Below are 20,473 nucleotides of genomic sequence, written 5' to 3'. Positions count from 1 at the left end.
CTTCACTGCAACTGGGGTCTGTCCCAATGGTGACGTGATAAATGGGCCCCCACAAGCCCATCCTCTAACATTGGTTTAGGGCATGAATGTCCCCTTGAGGCCTGGGCTGCTGAGACCACAACCCTAGGAGTCCCTGTGCACTGGGACAACTCAGCTGCCAATTGCCACTTGGCTACAACTGCCACCCTGCCTGGCCAAGGCCCCCACTCCATCTGCTGGAGTTTCTCCCACCAACATGCAGGGAGGTGAGAGGCAGTTTAGGACTCTACTGAGTGGCCAGCAGGCTCCCAGTTAGGCAGCCAGGGACCTGTCACATACGGAGAAACTTGTCCGTGGTAGTGGTGAACTCCTCGGCTGTGGGGGTCAGGCACTCGTAACGTAGGCAGATGCCTCTCCAGGAGGCAGCACACATTGCAGGGCAGCATGCACTTCCCTGGGGCACTTTTAAAGCTCAGGGCCTCACATCAGGTTCTGAGCTGCACCCAGGAAACCATTGCAGTCAGCAGCATCAGGGCATAGTGGGTTGGTTAGGGTAGGGTATGGGGAAGGTAGGCTGTCTGTGGAAAGTGGCCTGCCCTGCCTCCTGTGGACGCAGAGAGGAAAGGCTGCCTGAGCAACTTACCACAGTCCCTGGGTGCCTGTGCACGCACAACCCCCAAATTGAGAGCAGCTGGTGCACAGTCCCTCTATGATGCATGTTATCTCTGAAATGTTGCAGACTCTCACAATAAGCCTCTCTGTCCTTGCTCTGCAGAATCAGCTGCTAGATGCAGGGGCAAATCACCTGGTGGTTGGGAAAATGAGGCCTCGAGAACACCTGCAGCTTCTGAAGCTGTGCTCCACATGCGCCAGCTCCGTCAGTGCCAAAGCCAGGATCCAACGGTTGTCTTTGAGCGGCTGGTCACTATCTCCGAGGAGCATCTTGAGGAAACTCGGACCTGGCACCGCCACTGGCTCCATGAGTTCCGCGAGATGTGGCAGGGCATGGAGCAGTCAGACTGCGAGGATCGTGAGGCATGGCGAGCAGAAAGCGAGGTGTACCACGCTGTCCTGCAGAAGCTGGTGGAGGCCCAGGAGAAGCAGCGTGATATGGTGCGACGGGCGGTGGCTGCTGCCAAGGACAACCAGTGCGTGCGTCACTGACTGTGCTGGCCCTGGTGGTATTTGGCACCACACCCAGTGTCCAGGCCTTGGTCCTGGCCCCAGCTGGCCCCTGACAGCCACCCATGGGCCTGCCTCAGACCCCCCTTCCCCAGTGACTGTAGCAGCAGGTGCAGTGCCACGTGGCAGCAGGTGCATCCTGTTCCCCCAGCCCCACCATTTTACCTGCCATCTGCCGTTTGACCCAGCTCCATGCAGTCCCTGAGAGGGAGCTGCCCATGGTAGGGCCGGCTCCCTACATGGGCCCTGCTGGCCCTGGCCCTGGCCCAATGAAGGAGGAGGGGGAGTGCGCTGGGTGGGATGGACAGAACCCACCCTCACCCCCAGGTCAGCCCCCAGCCTGCCAGGCTCACCATGGTGCCCAAACCCAAGGTGCTGGTGGCCGATGCTGAGGTGCCACATGCCTCCCTCTGGGCTCTGTGCCATAGGTGCCTCCTCCCCACTGTTCCCCACAAAAGTTGTAAATAGACACCTGGGGATGAGGGTATTTTATTGGTGGTATGCATTAGGGTTGGGGGGGAGGTAAGGTATGCATTGGGGCTGTTGGAAGGGAGACAAGGAGGGGTCTTTTGGGAGGCAGAGAGGGGTCTGTTGGCGTGTTGGGGATAGAAATAAAGTTTGGGGTTCGTTGAAAACTCTTCAGTGTGTGTGTTTTTGCTGTTGCACTGTGGGCCAGGGGTTTGTCGGTGGCTGCCCAGGCGCCCTTCTGCAGAGGGTGGTGGAGGAGGTGATCTGCGAGTGCATCAGATATGGTGTCCTGGCTGCTGCTGCTGGGTGGAAGGTGAGGAGCATCTGTGGTGCATTAGGCACAGGTCCTTGGGATAGCATCCTGGAGGGCTGTGTCAGCAGGCTGCAGACAAAGAAGAATTTGGCTGGGGAACAAAGCACAATGCACTCTTTTAAAGAGTGGGGCTGGCAGCCAGGTGGGTGTGGCCATCTGTGGCCATAGTCTGGAGCTGTCCCTGGCTGCTGCAGTGGGGAAGAGCAGGGAAAGATCATGCCCAGTACATTCAAGCTCTTTGCCAACCAGCTAATGGTAATGGGAGCAGGATCGTGAGGTCTGGAAGCTCCAAATAATACACTGACATGAAGGGGGCAGTTACAAGATGGTTGTCTAGCACTTGGATGAGACAGGAGTGCAATTCAGTAGCTGTAACTGTGACTGAGTGGCCCTCTCCAGGATCTGCTTTGCTCACCTCTCATGGGGAGGGAGATGGAAAAGGTGCCTTAAGTGTAGCCTGTCTAATACAGCATTCTGTATTTCTTCCTGACTGGATAACCATGTCCAGTAGGATCACTTTTACTGAGGTTGAAAATACCAGCAAAGACCCACCATTATTTTTGGGACCTGGAACATCAGGACCCTCTTGGACAACCCTAGTACTGAATGCCTGGAGTGCCGCACTGCAACCGTGGTCTGAGAACTCAGGCAACACAACATGGATGTAGCTGCACTGAGTGAGCAGGAGATGGGCAGCTCAAAGGACATAGAGGAGGCTATATCTTCTGGATGGGTAAATGAGGAGAATGTCAACTTCACGGAGTTGGTTTTGACATTAAGAATGTACTCATACAACAACACATTGAGTTTAATTTTGGAATTGGTGAACACCATATGACTCTCCATTTTAACCTAGCAGGGAGCCACTACGCCACTGTCTTCAGCATATATGACTCTTCATGCCACTAACAAAACCAAGGAGGAATTCTGCACCTTGACCAAGTCCTTTCTGATGTTCCGGAGGGAGACGGTGTTATTTTTTTCAGTGATTTCAACGTGAGTCGGAAGAGACTCTAGCCTCTGGAATGGAACCATTGGCAAACAAGGAGTAGGAAAGATTAACTCCAATGGCATCCTCCTCTTGACCAAATGCACAGAACATGGACTTATCTTCACCAACACCAACAATAGGGCAGACCCTACAATGAAAGACTGCAGGACCTAAACCTGTTCAGCCTTCACAAGAGAAGGCTGAGGGGGGACCTGGTGACTGTCTATAAACTCACTAGGGGGGACCAGAAGGGTTTGGGGGAGACCCTGTTTCCCCTAGCACCCCCTGGCATGACAAGAAATAATGATCACAAATTATTGGACAGTAGGTTTAGATTAGACATCCGCAAGAACTACTTCACAGTTAGGGCAGCTAGGAGCTGGAACCAATTTCCAAGGGCAGTGGTGCTGGTTCCTACCCTGGGGATCTTTAAGAAGAGGCTTGATGCCTACCTGGCTAGAGTCATTTGAGCCCAGTTTTTCTCCTACCCAGGCGGGGGGTCAGGCTTGAATATCTACAAGGTCCCTTCTGACCCTACTTCTATGATTCTGTGATTCACCAACACCTTGTTCCACCAGAAAAACAGGCACAAGACATCATGGCAACACCTACGATCTAAGCATTGGCATCTGACTGACTATGTCATTGTCTGTGCCAGGGATTGCAAAGATGTCTGCATCACCTGTGCTATGTTAGGAGCTGATGATTGCTGGACTGGTCACTGACTCATCCGCTTGGTTATGTCATTCAAACTGGCTCCCAAACAATGGCTGCAGTAAAAGTAATACTGACAGAAGATCAATGTTGAAGAAATCAAGGACCCAAGCAAGCGAGACCTCTCCTTCCAGTGACTCAACAATAAACTGGTGATAAACTGGTGAATTCCAGTCAACAACAATGGGAGAATGTCAGAAGCGTATTGTGCATATTGTGAATAGCAGAAGCATAGTGTGCCCTCAAGGCCACCATCATCAGCTCCTGTGAAGAGACACTTGGATTGTCTATCAGGAAACATCAAGACTGCTTTGATGAGAAAGAATGGGAGATCCAAGAGTTGACTGATCACAAGTGCAAGGCCTTTTGTGCTTGGCAAAACTACACCAACTCCAAGCAAAATAAATTCAATCTCCAACAAGCCAAGACAGAGGTCCAAAGGCGAATGTGTAATATGAAGAACAAATGGTGAGAAGACAGGGCTAATGAGATTCAACATTTGGCTGATGTCCATGAGATGTGCCACTTCTTCAGTGCCACCAAAACTATCTATGGTCTGAGCACTCAGGGACCAACGCCCTTGAGACCTAAGGATAGAGGAAGACCTAAGGATGATCTTCCCCATTCAAGGAAAGGGGAGCCATCAATGCCCATTGAAAGGAGCATTTTGAATACCTTCTCAATCAAGACTGATGTTGATGAGAGTATCCTGCAACAATCTGTCATAGATGATCTCAGAATCCCTCCAACCATTGATGAGGGGAGGAAAGCCATCAAGCAGATGAAGAGCAACAAGGCATCTGGAGCGGATGGAATTCCTGCTGAAATCTTAAAACAGGGAGGAGACGAGCTCATGTCACAACTTCATGCCCTCATCTTAAGGATCTGGAATGATGCAGAAATCCCAGCTGACCTCAGGGACTCCTGGGATTGTGGCAGTCTTCAAGAAAGGAGACAAGTCCAACTGTGGAAACTATAGAGCCTTGAAAGATAATTGTGAGAATCCTTCTGAACTGTCTCCTTCCACTTGCTGAGGAATTCCTCCTGGAATCTTAGTGTGGATTTAGGGCACCAAGAGACACAACTGACGTGATCTTCACAGCTCATTGTCAAATATCTCATTAACTTGCAAACCCATAGGACCCTGCCTGCCAGCCGATTTGAGAGACGAATCCTAATTAGAGGTCTACACACCCACATTCTCATCTGCCACGACTTGGTGTTTAAGGGAGTTGATTCAGTGCCTGAATGTGTAGGTTCAATTAGTCGTCTCATGAGGTCCTATGTTCCTGAGGGAACATATGTACTGAATCAACTCCCTTAAACACCTCCACCCCTACACCCTCGCCCATTCCACTGGTCATCCAATCTTACTCTGGTCCCTGATCGGCTGTCTGGTCCTTCCCCGTGGCCTCTGTCCAAAAAAAAGGGAAAAACCAAGCACTCCTGGCCTGTATTATGGTTCCGACTCCTTTTGGCAGTATAAGAAAACAAAAACAAAAGGTCCATGAGGTCGGTCCCTCCTTTCCCTCGCTACCGTTTCTATGGTGGATCTCCACGAGCCTCTTATTGGGGTCATCATGTTTCCCCTCATCCCAACAGGTCCATCCTTGACAAAATTTTGCTTGTGCCCCTTTTAGGGTCTTTAAGGTATCAGTTTTCTGGAGTGCCCCTCTATTAGAGACTTTATGGTACCTCTCTGCTGGCTCCTGAGGTGGTAGCAGGGAGTTCCCAGTACCACGGGATCAGCAGTCCTCTCTCCAAGTTCTCTCTGGGGAGCTCGCTCTCTGGAGGAGTCTCCTTCCAGCTCTCCACGTTGCTCTCAGGTTTCTCTGCAGCATGGCTCAGCTTGATCCTCCTCCTTCCGGTTTTACGTTCCCCTCTCTTGCCTGTTCCAGGTTCCTCTTTACACTGCAGTTGGAGTTCCCAGCCCCTCTCCTCCAGAAACACCTGGGTGAGGAGGGTTTCTGCAGGGTCCTTTGGGGGGGTGGATCTGGGGCTACTGACCCTGCGTTTAGCCCTTGCTCCTTTGCACCCTGTGGCTCTTCCTCTTTCTCACACTCATCAGTCGCAGCAGACATGTAATCCAGACCCACGCTGAATGTTGAATATTTCCCATGCCTCAGAAGCCATTTCTCACAGAAGGCTGAAATTGACAAAGAAATCCAACATCGCCTCAAATGTGCATGTGCAGCCTTTAGACGCTTGAAGAAATGGGTGTCCAAAAATCACAACTTCAGATCCAAAACCAAGCTCATGGTTCATCAATGCTGCCTGCAGAAGACCCTCTGAATCCAGTGGGAAGAGAGACCAACATTAGTTTTCTCTTGCAAACAAACATCATGATTATTGAGGCAATGATCACAGATTCATAGATGCTAGGGTCAGAAGGGACCTCAACAGATCATCGAGTCTGACCCCCTGCCTAGGCAGGAAAGAGGACTGGGGTTAGATGACCCCAGCCAGATGCCTATCCAGCCTGATCATCTGTCATCAACTTCATTGGGCCTGCCATGTCATCTGGGTATCTGACTCCAGACTCCCAAAGCAAGCTTTATTCTCTCAGCTCAGCCAAGGCGTATGCTCAAGAGGAGGGCAGAGAAAGCACTTCAGAGATGTCCTCCAGACAAACATAAAAAAATGCAACCTCAGTGTTAACTTGTGGGAGACTATTGCCCAGGACCACCCTAAATGGAGGAGGAGTCTCTTGCAGGGATCTCAGTACTTTGAAACCTCATGACAACAACAACAGATGGCAAAGCAGGAGCAGCAGAACTAGTGTGTTGTGGACCAAATAAAAAAACCCAGTGCCAGCCACCCTGCATGGAAACACGTGTCTGAGCTCCAGTAAAGTCTGTCAACCTGGGTAGCCTCGTCAGCCATCCTTGGACACACAGATAAGACAGCCATGGAAGACAATCATCCCTGACTCAGTCCTCACAGGCAAAGTTAGCCCCAGGCACCAGGCAGCACAGTTTTGGGGGGGAGGTGAGCAGCCCTCAGTGGTGAAAGAACAGGTTAGGGACTAGTTAGAAAAACTGGACGTGTACAAGTCCATGGGGGCAGATGGGATGCACCTGAGGGTGCTGAGGAAGTTGGTGTGATTGCAGAGCCATCATCTTAAAACCTCATGGTGATCAGGAGAGATCCCAGATGACTGGAAAAAGGCAAACATAGTGCCTATATTTAAGAAAGGGAAAAAAGAGGATCCAAGGAACTACAGACTAGTTAGCTTCACCTCAGTCCCTGGAAAAATCATGGAGCAGATCCTCAAGGAATCCATTTCTAAGCACTTAGAGGAGAAAAAGGTGATTAGGAACAGTCAGTATGGATTCACCGGGGGCAAGTCATGCCTGACCAACCTCGTTACCTTCTACGATGAGGTGACCAACCTGTGGATGCAGGGAGACAAGTGGATGTGGTGTACCTTGATTTTAACAAAGCTTTTCATACAGTCTCCCTCAGCATTCTTGCAGGCAAGCAAAGGAAGTATGGGCTGGATGAATGGACTGTAAGGTGGATAGAAAACTGGCATCAGGCTCAGAGAGTAGCAATCAATGGCTCAATGTCCAGTTGGCAGCCAGTATCAAGTGGAGTGCCCCGGGGTCGGTTCTGGGGCCATTTTTTTTCAGTGTCTCCATCAATGACCTGGAAGATGGCATAGAGTGCACGCTCAGCAAGTTTGCAGATGACACAAAGCTGGGAGGAGTAGTAGATATGCAGGAGGGCAGAGCTAGGATTCAGAGTGACTTGGACAACTTGGAGGACTGGGCCAAAAGGAATCCCATGAGGTTCAAGAAGGACAAGTGCAGAGTCCTGCATTTAGGACAGACCAACCCCATGCACCGGGACAGGCTGGGGGCTGACTGGCTGGACAGCAGATCTTCAGAAAAGGACCTGGGGGGTTACAATGGACAATAAGGTGAATATGATCCAGCAGTGTGCCCTTGTTGCCAGGAAGGCCAATGGCATCCTAGACTGCATTCATAGTTGTGTTGCCAGTAGGTCAAGGGAAATGATTCTTCCCCTCTATTTAGCACTGGTGAGGCCACATACGGAGTAGTGTATTCACTTTTGGGCCCCTACTACAGAAAGGATGTGGAGAAATTGCAGAGAGCCCAGCAGAGGACAACAAAAATGGTGAGGGGCCTGGGGCACATGACTTTTGAGGAGAGGCTGTGGGAACTGGACTTATTTAGTCTAAAGAGACCAAGGGGATTTAATAGCAGCCTTCAACTCCGTGCAGGGGGGTTGCAAAGAGGATGGAGCTGGGCTGTTCTCAGTGGTGGCAGATGACAGAACAAGGAGCAATGGGCTGAAGTTGCAGCCAGGGAAGTTTAGGTTAGATATTAGGAAGAATTTTCTCACTAGGAGGCTATCAAAACACAGGAACAGGTCACCCAGAGAGGTGGTGGAAGTGCCGTCCTTGGAGGTTTTCAAAGCCTGGCTAGACGAAGCTTTGGCTGGGATGATCTAGTTGGGGCTGTCCCTGCTTGGAGCCGGGGACTGGAGTAGATGTGATCTCCTGAGGTCCCTCCAACCCTCATTTCCTATGATTCCACAAACATGATTCTGTTTTGTGTATAGGTTTCTTCTTAATATTCCTGAAAATGTTGTTTGTCTTCTTCATGTCTGCTGAGCCCTGAGCTGAAGTTTTTAACAAACTCTCCACAATGACTCTGAGGTGGTAACTCTCCACAACGACTTTCCTGTGTGGTAACAGCTCATGTACAGGCCATTCTAGTGTAGGTATACAGGCAGTCCTCAGACTTATGACATAGGCGGTTCCTGAAAACTGTGTCTTAAGTCAAAATGTCATAACTCAGAACCAAGTTTCCCATAGCAACAATGTTATAAATGGGAGATTGGTTCCTGTACCATGCTCAATAAGCTGCGACCAGCTGGTAAGTCTGGTGTGGTGGAAGGGGAGGGGGAAGGGAAGGGATGTGGGGGGGCAATTCAAAGCCCCTTGCAGTGAGGGAGGGGCTGGGGCTGGGGTTGGGGCTGGGGTTGGGGCAAGTTGTTTGTCTGGTGGCTCCTGCTACTTGGCCAGGAGGGCATGGGGGGGGGGCATGTGCCCCCAGATCTGCACAGGATAGGGCGGGCAGGGCTGGGGCTGCACCAGGCTGCACTGGGAGTGGGCGCTATGCCCTCCCGCCGCTCACCCAGCCGGGGTGGGACAGGTACAGGATGGGGCCACTGCACTGCCTCCGGACAAGCAGCACACAGTGGCAGGAGCTGCCCCTGCTCCCCCCATGGGCCATGGCTCCATCCTGCACCCACTCTGCCCTGGCTGGGCGAGCAATGGGAGGGGGCATATGCCCCTGGATTGGGGTAGGCTGCAGAGTGGAGACAGAGTGGAGTGCAGCCCAGTATAGCCCCGGCCCTGTCCTCCCCACCCTGGATGGCACTTCTTGCCCCATTGGGGCACGGCGGGCGCGGAATGGAACTGCAACTTGTCTATGGGGGGAGGGGGGAGCTGCCACCACTGCGCACCACTTGTCCAGAGGCAGCGCAGCAGCTCTGTCCCACACCTGCACTGGCTGCGTGAATGGCAGCAGGGTATAGCCCCCGCTCCCAGCACAGCCCTGGCCCTGCATGCCCTGCTCCGCCCCACACAGCGCAGATCCGGTGGCACACGGACAAGCAGTGGGAGCCACCAGACAAGCAACTTACCCCAGCCCCTCCCTCACTGCAGGGGGCATTGATCTGCTCCCCCACACCCCTTCCTTTTCCCCTCCCTTCCACCACACCAGACTTACTAGCTGGCCACTGTTGTATCCACCATCATAAAGTTGAAACCCACACTGGAAGGTCAAAACAGGGTGTCAATTTATAAACACCTTAAGTGCCGTTCATCATAACTCAAAAAGTTGTAAGTTGAGGACTGCCTATAATATCATTTGAGTGATTTTTGACCAAGTATTAGTTGTTTGCAAGAACGCTGTAGGAGACCGTATTAAAAGCTTTGCTAAAGTCAAAGTATATCCTTTCCAGTGCTTTCCCTGCATCCACAGAGCCAGTTATCTCATCATAGAAGGCAATCAGGTATTCAGGCATGACTTGCCCTTGGGGAATCCATGCTGGTTCTTTCTGATCACCTTCTCTAAAAGCCAGGTTAGCAAAACTATAAGCTTTTCTTTCTTTCTTTTAACAAGCAATAAACAAACATAAAAAGAACACACTATGCATTGATGCTATGTTCAAATACATATGTAAACGGCTAAATAATTATCAGTGCTCTGCAATTTAAATATTGGTTTAGAATTAAAGTACCAATATTTACTTAGAAACAGTGTGGAAAATGCTTTCTTCATCCAAATATGTGAGGGCTCTTAAAGAGAGCTCTATCATGATATCCAGAACATCCAGTTTTTTTCTTTAATCTATTCATCTTGTGTCCAAAGCAGGCCATGCCATTATCACTGCTGGATAATATTTGTAGACTGAATACCAGTCTACACAGAATCCATTCCCAAACCAATGCCAATATTATTCAGAAGAATTTCTATAAAAAGTAAAGGGTACCTTGGATGCTACATGTCCTAAACCGGAGGAGTTAACAGGAGTTGCACTTTACTGGGAATGTATGTTCAATCACATAGCCTCTATGAGAGGAGTGTCAAAGATGTAGCCTGCAAAGCTGTTTTTACTTGGCTTGGGGGACTCCAGGACAGGCTGAGAATTTAGGAGCACGCAAATTCCCAGGTGTGGAGCTCTACTCAGGGAAATGGAGTATTACAGTTGGTGGGAGGCATGAAAAAAAGCAAACAACTGTTGATTAGCACACCCACCAGATCAGGCTGCAGGGACTAGTTAAGTTGGACACCTTTGCTTTATGACATTAGATCCCATTCAAGGAATATCCTCATTCCGTTCTTTTGGACAACTCTGCATTTGGTTGAACCAGAAGGCATTTTGTTTGAATAGACCTGGCATACTGAGCTATACTGATAGACCACCAGCATTATCTACCATTTTGCCAATTTTTAAATCAGTGATGAACTTTTATCCTTACTTCTAGATCATTAATGAAGAAGTTGAGTGGCCTCAATACACCCCAGCTAGAAACATTCAGTTTTATTGTTTCCCCTTGACTATTACTTTGAAAGGTCATTTGGTTAGTACTTTATTGAATGGGTGCTTTGTTGATTAACATTATGATCTTAAAGTCAGCACTGCATGGTGCTAAATCAAAAGTCTTACAAAGTCTATGATATCTAGGTAATTAGTTTGCAATTTCCTCGATGAACTGAAGTGGGCCATGCTTTACAAGGCTGGTTTTCCATAAAAACCATACTGACCAGAGTTACACCCTTTCAAGTGAGCATCATGTTTTGCATTATTTTGGTAGTCTACTGTCAAGCAAATGAAATGTCCTGGGTACTGTCCTTATGCATATTGGCACACTGACACCCTTACCAATCACCTGGTATTTATGTTTTTAATATTTAAGTGGGTTTTTTTTAATTAAAAATGTCTTGGCCCTTAAGAATTGTGAGGTGACTAATTAAACTTCTTTTAAAAAAATATTGGGATGCAGAGTTATCCCTAGTAGAGGTTTTAAACAATTTGATTTATTACAAATGGAGTCAAGTGCATACTAAAACAAATCATCCCATTTCTTTCCCAGTATAGCACAGAAATGTTTACCATTTCTACCTTTTCTGCATTAGCAAAAATAGTATTATTGTTACTGTAACAGGGACTCTAGCAGGAGCCCTGTTACTTGGGCTAACACCAGGAGGAGTGACCTCTGATTGAGAAATAGTCAGGTGGAGACAATTACACACCTGAAAAGTGGTTGGATGATTAGCCTGCGAAAACTGGGGATAAAACCAGCAGCGGGACATTTACAGAGTGCCTTCGGGCACCAAAGGAGAAACAAGGGGAGAATCGAGACCCTGGGGAGAGACAAACGAGAAAAGTCTAACCTGTGGCTGGAAAGGACATCAGGAGCACCGAACTACCTGAAGATTCAACAGGTCAGATCCCAATGAACCCTGAGATGATGAAGAGTGCTGCTGCGGTGAGTCCAGAGGAACACTGAGGCAGCGGGAACAGGCTCGGCAGAAGAGCCAAAACAAGAGACGGAGTTTTGGGACAATGAATGGGGAAATAGTGCCCCAGATAAGCCCTGACCCCATGGAGACAACAACTGTTTAGAAAATAAACAGAAGAATTGGGTGGGAGCTGCAGAGAGCCACTCCCGACACAAACCGCAGATAGAGACTGAAAGACGTGGGGATAGCGTAATGGTAATAAGGCAATTAGTGGTTTAGATTAGTTTAAAGTTTCATTAAAAGTTCCAGTTTGGGGGTTTTTTCCTCTTGCAAATCAACTGCCTTTGCCAGTGGAGTATTTGACAAGGCTACTGTTACCAGATCTTCTACTTTGAAAAAATAAATCTTTAATTTGAGTGTGTAACATCTGGGTGATATTCACTGATCACAGGCTTTAACAAGTTACTGATATCCTTCCTTTTCTTATTAAATCCAAGTCATGGCAGGCAAGTACAGGAAGACTGAGTAGATCATCCAACACGTTCACAGTTACATTACAATTTTACTGTATTACTGGTAGGATTTCTTTTGTCCCCCACAATACTTAAGACTTCTTGGAAGCTTGTACATGTCACAGCGTTTAATTTAAGGAGGTTTAAAAATTTTAACCTGGGTTAATGTGGTGTGTCCCATTTGTGTTTGCACGCCACAGGCTTTTGAATGAATTAAGTCTCGTGTAATTCCCCACAAATTCCAGCAGGGGGAGGCAAATATGAGTCTACCCACAAAGTAATGTCCTTCCTAATGAATTACAGCAGGAGGCACATGTTCACAGGTAAACTGGCCTCCACAGTCCCCACCCCCTGCCCCTGCCAAGAATCTCATGCTAAGCTCCCCCCACGCCCCACGTGATCACCCCAAAACCCTGCCACTTGCGCCCGCCTAGGCTTGGGCTGGTCTCCCAGTAGGAGATCCAGTGTTGATCCCGACAACAAGCTGTGTGAATCGTCCCCTCCCCTCCCTTTTCCTTCTCCCCATGTTACAAAGTAATGAAAAAGTATATATGAATTTTTTTAACTGTACATATGTTCTCCAAAATATAAAGGGTTGAGAGTGGTACTGTCCCCTGTGGTTGGCAATTGCAGCTGATGGTGGTGGCGAGGTGGACCAGTGTGTGAGTGTTTCATGCTGTGTTGCTGAAGCAGATGTGTGCCTTGAACGCTTATTAAAAATTAACGGTGTACTAATAGTACAGTGTGTATGGGGCAGAGGGGTGGTTCCAAATGTCTGCCTTTTAGCACTACGTTTCCCAGCATTCCCAAGCTGCTTGGGCTTGAAACAGTTTCCATGAGGATCCCTCAAAGGGGATGCTTCCCCCACTCCCCTTCCCTGCCCACGTGACACTGTGAATATCTGTCACCTTGTCTGTTTGTTTAGTGCAGCATATGGCTTTGGGAGGGGTGTTGTGAAATGGTGGGTTGTTGGTGGGCTTGGGGTGGAATACTGACCCCACCACCGCCGCCGCCGCACTCCTATAAATCTGATTTCTGTAGGCTGCTCATACCACTCGCTCCCCATCTGCCCAGCCCTGCCCCAGCCAGCCAACGCGAGGTCTAATTAACCCTGCCCCAGGACGTGATTCAGGTTGGCTAGGCAGTGGTGTGTAATGACTTCCCTCTCCAGACCAACGCCAGTCTCCAAACAACAACCCCCTACCCCAGTCCACCTCCCTGCCCCATGCTCTGCTCATCCTCCACCCCTCGTCTGCTACCTTCCCCTGCACGCCCCTGCAATTAGCATCGAGACAATATGATAAAACACCTCCCTGGTCATTCAGAACGTCTCCAGCCACTGCTGATGTTCCAAGTGGTCAGCACGATTCACTCCCACCAGTCCGAGCTGCTCTCACGGGCCCAGACCGTACAGTTGCTGCTCCTATCATTTATCCACAGAGCCCAGTCAGTTTCTACTTCTTCGCATGCTTCTAGGCTCTCACTTCACCGCATATCTACATCCCATCTTCTCATCGCGAGCATTGAAAAAGATGACGATTGCATTCACTGCCATTGCTAGCTGGGCATGCATGTCTTGTAATAAGTCCAAGGTCAGCCACAGGGTAAATAGCAACAGTTTTTCTTTCTTGTCCTCCTCACCTACGTCTGCCATATTCTCCATGTCAGAGTCTTCACTCAGTTCTTCTTCTCCATTGTCTGTTTCCTGGTCCTCGCACGTCATCCTGCATCTCCATTTGGTCCTGCTCTGTCATCCCATACGGATGACAGGGCTGCTTCTCAGATCATGGCACCAGCACCAAACGCCGGGGAGGGGTTGTGGTCTGGAGCTCTGTCTAGCTGCATTAAATTTTGCATTTTAACTCTTATCTGCATCATTTCAACTAGTAATCCTGGGGCACTGGGCACTGGCCTTGATTCTGTGTAGCACTACAGGAAGACAGACACAGACTTAATTTTTGCAAGACTATGGAACATTAACCAGCCATCTGAATGGACAATGGGTCTATATGGTCCATGCTCCCAGCCCATCACCATGTCTTTGTTGGTTAACAGGGTACTTCATCATACTATTGGGTACTGCAAGACACCAGTGATACCTTCACAATGACTACATGACTATGTTGTTGTATATGAATCTTGTAGGGTTAAAACAAGGCTTTGTAATGCTAAAAGTGAGGTCATTTCTTTATCCTTTCACCTCCATTTCATAAAAGCAAACACAGCACTTATGAGACGGCTTGGAAGGAAAAGGGGTACTGTGTGAGGATTACTGTGTGAGGGCTACTGATAAGATACGAAACTAGCTGAATCCAGTCAAGAGGGGAGTTTCATCAACAAGAGAATCTTGAAAGTTGGGCATGATTTGTTTTTGTTAGATAAAGAACCATCTTGAGACAAAATATAGGGGCATGTAATTCACGAGAGTTAAACTTCGGTGTTCACGCCTACAGTGCCACTTGATTGGACAGAATAGTGATTTAGTTAATAGATGACTGGGTATTTTTACGAGCACGAGCTAATCACGAACTAACGCTTATGCACTTAGAAAGTATAAAAAAGGTATTATAAGTAGTAGGTGGAGTCCCTCTCTGGAGGCACCTCGCTCGAGCGAATAAAGATTCTATATCTGACTTTGGATATTGCTTTGCGTGATCATTGCCCCAGCCTAGAGCGAACTGCACATGGCTTTAAGAGCGTAATTCATAACAATGTGTATCTAAGTTACTCCCAAATTTCACCAGTGGCCATTCATGAATCGGTTGCTGTTTGCTTAGAACTGCTTGGTGTCTCAGAAAAAACAAATCCAGCAGTATAAAGGCCATGGAGCAGGAGGCTGATACTTCTAACACCCGTGGCCCCAGCTGGACCCAAGAAGACCTGCAGGACTTAATCGACATTTGGTCGGAGCAAAAGATCATAAACCAGCTGGAAAGTAGAAGGAATACGCCCGTGTATGCAGCCATTGCAAATTTGGGTGCAAGGGCACAACTGGGACTGGACCCAGTGCTGGCGCAAGATCAAGGCCCTGAGAAGTGCATTTCACTGTGCCAAAGATGCAACCTCTCGTTCTGGGGCAGGGTGCACAATTGCTGCTTTCTATGACCAGCTGTCCATCACACTGTCCAAGGATGCAAGCAAGGCTCTCTGTCTGCAGCCTTTCAGCACTGGTGTTGTGCTGGAGGAGAGCACACCGACAGAGGCAGCTCCTCCTGATGGGGAAACCATGAGCATGTCACAGCAGTGGGGAGACTGCTCTATGGTTCTGGATAACAGAGACTCCGAACAAGAGCCCCAGCAGTATACCCTGACTACAGTGTCTCCCCACATTAGCACAGATGATGAGTAGCAGGACGAGGAGAAGGAAACCAGTTCAGATGTGTTGTTTTTCCCAACACCCAAACATCGGTGTCTGTTCCCGAGACCCAAGAAGATGCGCCACCGGAGATTTGGAAGTATTGCAGATTGTGCCTCTTGCCACCGGCAGGCGCTGTTTGGGTTTGTGGAGGTTGGATATATGTGGTGGTGGTTTGAAATGAATGTATTGCTGGAGGTGAGCTGTCACGCTCTTTTCTGGGTGGATGAAGGGTATGTGCCATTGGAGGTGGATAAATGGCAATGTTACAGATGGTAAACTCATTGTTTTGCTTTACTTGTTTGCAGCTGGTATGGGCAGTGGCAGCCAGGGACGTGACTCTGAACCGGGGACTTGTAAGTTTTGGGGAACGTGAATATTGTCTCACGCTTTGTTTTGGTGCTGCCAGCAGGGGGTGGAGTGGGGGGAGAAAGGGAGGGGGTTCATCGCTGTCCTCGTCACCCTTGTGGGAAGGAAATGTCACCAAACCAGGAACACTTTTTTGTTAGTTTACCAGCACTTAAACAAAATTGGTAATTCTGGTCAGGTGGCCACCACTCCAGTTTAGGGAGCCAGGGCCTGTTCAGAGTGACGGCGGGGTAAAGGCAAAGAAGCCCAAGTCACCAATGGCTTATAACATTGTGTTCCTTACAATAAAACCTCATGTTAACCTGTCTTTCTGCATCTGGCTCACTAATTTTGTAGGACTGGGAAAATCCCTGCCCGCAGTGCTGGGTGGGGATTGGCTGGTTGGCACAGGATGCAAAAATCAAACCTCAAGCATTCACTCAGATGGTTGCCAATGGTGGTGTTGCACTTTGCAAAGCCCCCTGCCAAGTCTTTTCCCACAGTTTTGCCTGCCGCTTTTTCTGGGCGCTTGTTGCATGGGGCACTGGAGGGGAGGGAAATCTTCCATGCAAATGTACACTGGGGGCTGGCTGCGCCCCCCCTCATAAGTCTGGCTTGCACACAAGCATTTTGTCAAGGCATCCAGTGTGCAAAGGCAACCAAAGGGGCTGCTCCCTGCCAAGTCTTTTCCTGCCTTTTTTTGCAATTCTTTGGTGCTCTTTCTTGACAGGGTTTCCGCACTCTTTTCCAGGCTGGCCAGACTGTCTTGATTTTTTTTACACCAAAAGGGGAGGGCGGGGGTGGTTCCTGCCCTGCTCAGGACCTACAAATTGGGGGAGCAGTGGTTGGGGTGTGTGTGTGCTGTAACGATGAGAGAGGTTCGAGGCGGACGAGAGGCACAAGGACTTAGTCCAGCAGGGAGAGTTGTCCCGGGGGGCGCAGGAATGCAAATGTAGCAGTCGAGAGTATGCGGGCTGCTGAAGTCGAGTACCATGCAGCGTGCAGAGCGAGAGCCGCTTTGCAATGGGGGACTTGAAAGAGGACACTATGACATGCTCCACAACCGGCTCCTTTACGCATTGGGAAGGGACACCTGGCACTTGTCTGTGTGCGGAAGGTGGCGGGGGAGTTATTTAAACTTTCATGTAAATAGCGTTGGTGGATTTTTTTGTCATGAAGGAAGGTACACGAGGTGCACGAGAGGTTAGGGCAGGAGGTGCTGCGTGGTGGTTTTGCAATAAAACTTCCTATGCTCTTTCTATGCTCCCTCCCTCCTATTTTTAGCTCCGGTTGCTACACTGCATGGCGCTCCCACCAGTGACAACAGCGGAAGAGAAGAGCCCACTTCCGAAGCGTGAGAAGGACGTCTGACACCCCTAACTTCTGCATTGTCTCAAGTGGCAATGTCTCACTGCCGGGTGCCTATCGCTACTGGTATTAATGCTTAGATTCATAACACTCAAAAAGAGAATTGAGTGTGATGACTAGTCCTCATAATGGTAGTGAACAGTGCAAGTATAAACATTAACCCTCTCGCCACCGCGATGTACAGAGTTTCTAAACATAGACAAAAAGGGACCCTATTTTGTGAACATAGCAACTAAACATACGAATGAAATAATGATTCTAAAATTGAAAAAATAACATTTCATTTTAATATTAACATGCTAATATTTACGAGTGACTAGCATGCTTTTGTCTCCGGTCAGAGCAAGGGCAGTCTATGCTGTGTGCGTCCGGCTGCCAGGGCTGACTGTTGCTCAGCCTACCGCCTGACAGTGCACCAGCACTATTTTGCAATAGTGAAAAATTACAAACATTCAGGTAGTCCAACCAGCTACTTACTCAAATATGCTTAATTACTCTTTTGAAAGATGCTGGATGCAATGTTCCTTTTCTTTTTATTTGGCTTATACTAGCCCTGCACGAGTAGGCAGCAATCTGATCTGGTTTCGGATCCGGGCGCTTCGGATGGCCGCGATCTGATCCCATCTGGAGCTCCGGACCAGGCTCCTGCTTCAATCTGGCCGAACCGGCTCCGAAGCTTCAGAGCCGCCTTGGAGATCTGGCCACAGGGTATAATGGGGAATCCATGAAATATCTATAACTTCGTTGTTTTTTGTCTGATTTGGATGATACTTGCAGGGGTGGTAGCCTCTGCGGAGAGCATGAAGCCTGCCAAGTTTCAGGAAGATCGGTGCAGGGATTTGGGGGAAAGCCTAATGAAGCCAGCGCTTCCACCTGGACATGCTGCTTCGGATGCTGTAGTGTCCAAAGCTTCTCCGGGTTCGAAGCATGGTCCGAACCCTCGCACAGCCCTAGCTTATACCCACAATTTTTTACTTCAAATGACACTACTTGGGCTCAGTGTACTCGCAAGATACAAAGGAGCACGAAGTCATTTATGGGTGCTGGGTGGGAAACAGCTGTGTTGGGCACTGTGTTCACTCTGTGCAGCAGGTCGAGCAAATGAATTAGAGTGAAGTATTGGGGTAATGTCCTTTCCCAACGTTAATCAGTAACAACAACAGCAACAATAATAACAGCTCATATGTCTGCCTTTGTCAGCCTCCCTCCCATGCTGCCTGCTTTCCTCTGGTGCCTGCCTAAAGATCTGAGGTGCTGGACCGGCATGCCCGTTTCCTAATGTCTGTGCTCTTCTGCATCTTGTGAGGACAATGAGCCCAAGTAATTCTGTCTACAGTAATTATTAAATTGCTAATTATACTACTAGAAATAATTGTAACTGATAATAACAGTACTCTAGCCACCGTGTCTTAGTAACGATTGAGCTCCTTTGTAGTTTGTGGAGCGCAATCATCTCTGGCCTGTCTGGTCAGCCTGCTCAAGCTGGTGTGGCGGGCAAGCGCGCCTCCTTCTAGATGAGGCCCTACCTTTCTATACATTCAAATTCATACATATGTACATTCGTACATACACTCAAGGGACTATTACTATAAATAAGCAGTTCATCTTGACTTCTGGTCTCTGTGCTTATGCCAAATATTAAAGAGTCTGGTGGGTCTTAGCACCCAAGGTGATGGGCAAAGGCCCTCCTTCTCGGTTACTGGCCGTGTCTCAGCAAATGAACAAGCCCTTCACATGTTGTTAAATTAGCAGAAAAATAGGGGAAAAAAAGTAGAAAAAGAAAAGTTGGGATTTTCCTCCCCAGCACCTCTGTATCTATACAGCATTGTTTATTAAACCACTATCTATATCTATACACCGTCTATTTAACTATACACTACTTATTACATACACTATTTAACTCTTTCACTATATGACAGAGCACCTGTGATGCCTGTCACTTCAAGGGCTAGTCGTGGGAGAGGGCAGTTGCCTGATTAAAGTGCCCATTTAATGCCCAGCTCTCTGGGTTGAGGGGAGCAGTTTGAGACCAGCCAGTAGGAAGAAACATCTGCCCGCTGAGCTCCAGCTCCAGGAACACCTCGGAGCTACAGGGGAGGCTATGGGGGAGGAGGTAGCCTCAGTGGTCCTGGGTAGGACCTAAAACTGCACCCTGCTGGGAAGGATGGCCTGGTGGGTGGCGCAGGAGTCCCCAAGAAATGCCAGGCCAGTTGCCGCCCCAGTGAAAGGCAGGGAAGGGTGCCTAAACCCTAGCCTCCACCATCCGGTGGGTTTTTAGTTAAGACTTGTGGGCCAGGCACATGTAGGCAGGCAGCTAAGCGTAAGGGGGTGGTGGGGATGGAGGATCCCAGAAAGCCTGGTCCTGTGGGGGGTGCGGTGTGGAGTCCCAGAGAGATAGGGGCGGAGAAGTGGCCTGGGGATGGGTGTGTAGTGTGTAATAAGTATTTTGGAGCCCCAATACTTGTGTGTTTTATACTTAGACTATTTACTGGGTCAGGACTGGCCAATGTTTACTAATGGATCGTGGTACAGCCTTAGTGGATGGAGCTGTCTCCACTGTTAGGAATGTAGCTAGAATTGTTCCCCATTGAAGGATCTTTATGGGACACAGCAGTAGCCCCAAAGACTGGGAGTATCTGCATGGATAAGTATACCAAGGGATCCAGGGAAATCAGTGTGAGGAACTGCCTTGGAAAAGTGACAGAGGCAGCTGGGACCTAGAGGACACCGGGAGATTGGACTCCAGAGGGACATGGGCTCTAAATCTGCCTCCCCTGTTGACTTGAACTCTGCAAGGCCTGGCTGCCCTGGTCCTAGGGCTGTGTCTACTCTGTTCCAGATGACCAGCACGTGAAGGCTGGCACTGGGGATGCGGGCTGTCTTGCTGCACTTCCGCTGGTGGCAGAGAGGAATGAAGGAACAGAGCTAGTTGGACCTCACTGGTGGGGCCATGGACACAGCAGGTTATATAATAACCCAGGGCATGGTCTCCCAGACCCGGGAGTCATGGGGCTCATCCTGCCCAGCACCTACAGCCGAGGCTGGGTTGCAGAGGTGTTAAGGAGATTAGGAGAAGCCCAGGTGCATGGAATAAGAGTCCCTGTGGAGAGAAATCTGGTTTGGGTTGGGACTATGAAGGGGGATGATCACTGTGGCGGTATCCCCATCACGGGTGACAGAGGCTGTCTCTTTACAATGGTGAGAAAGTTAATTTTTGAAAGCCTCCCTCCCCCCGCAAAA

At 49.1% G+C, this 20,473-nt stretch overlaps 1 protein-coding gene across 6 annotated transcripts in view; it reads left to right on the top strand.

Annotated features, from left to right (window-relative positions):
- The window catches only part of LOC149861536 (uncharacterized), a 45,093-nt gene extending 24,653 nt beyond the window's left edge, over positions 1-20,440 (top strand). For 3 of the 6 annotated variants that reach the window (XM_090052462.1, XM_090052461.1, XM_090052459.1), the window contains exon 8: positions 755-2,007. In XM_090052462.1, coding sequence (XP_089908588.1) covers positions 755-1,143 — 389 coding nt within the window. In that variant the 3' untranslated portion in view covers positions 1,144-2,007. Of the gene's footprint in view, positions 1-754; positions 2,008-15,825; positions 15,874-17,149 lie in introns of those variants that run through there. The other 3 variants (XM_090052460.1, XR_016443041.1, XR_016443040.1) reach the window with 3 other exon arrangements.
- The last annotated feature ends 33 nt before the right edge of the window (positions 20,441-20,473 follow it).

This window comes from Crocodylus siamensis, chromosome 6, assembly GCF_052110815.1.
Source record: "Crocodylus siamensis isolate JL-2025a chromosome 6, ASM5211081v1, whole genome shotgun sequence".
Classification (NCBI taxonomy): Eukaryota; Metazoa; Chordata; order Crocodylia; family Crocodylidae; genus Crocodylus; species Crocodylus siamensis.
This window is presented reverse-complemented; position numbering and strand designations above follow the sequence as displayed.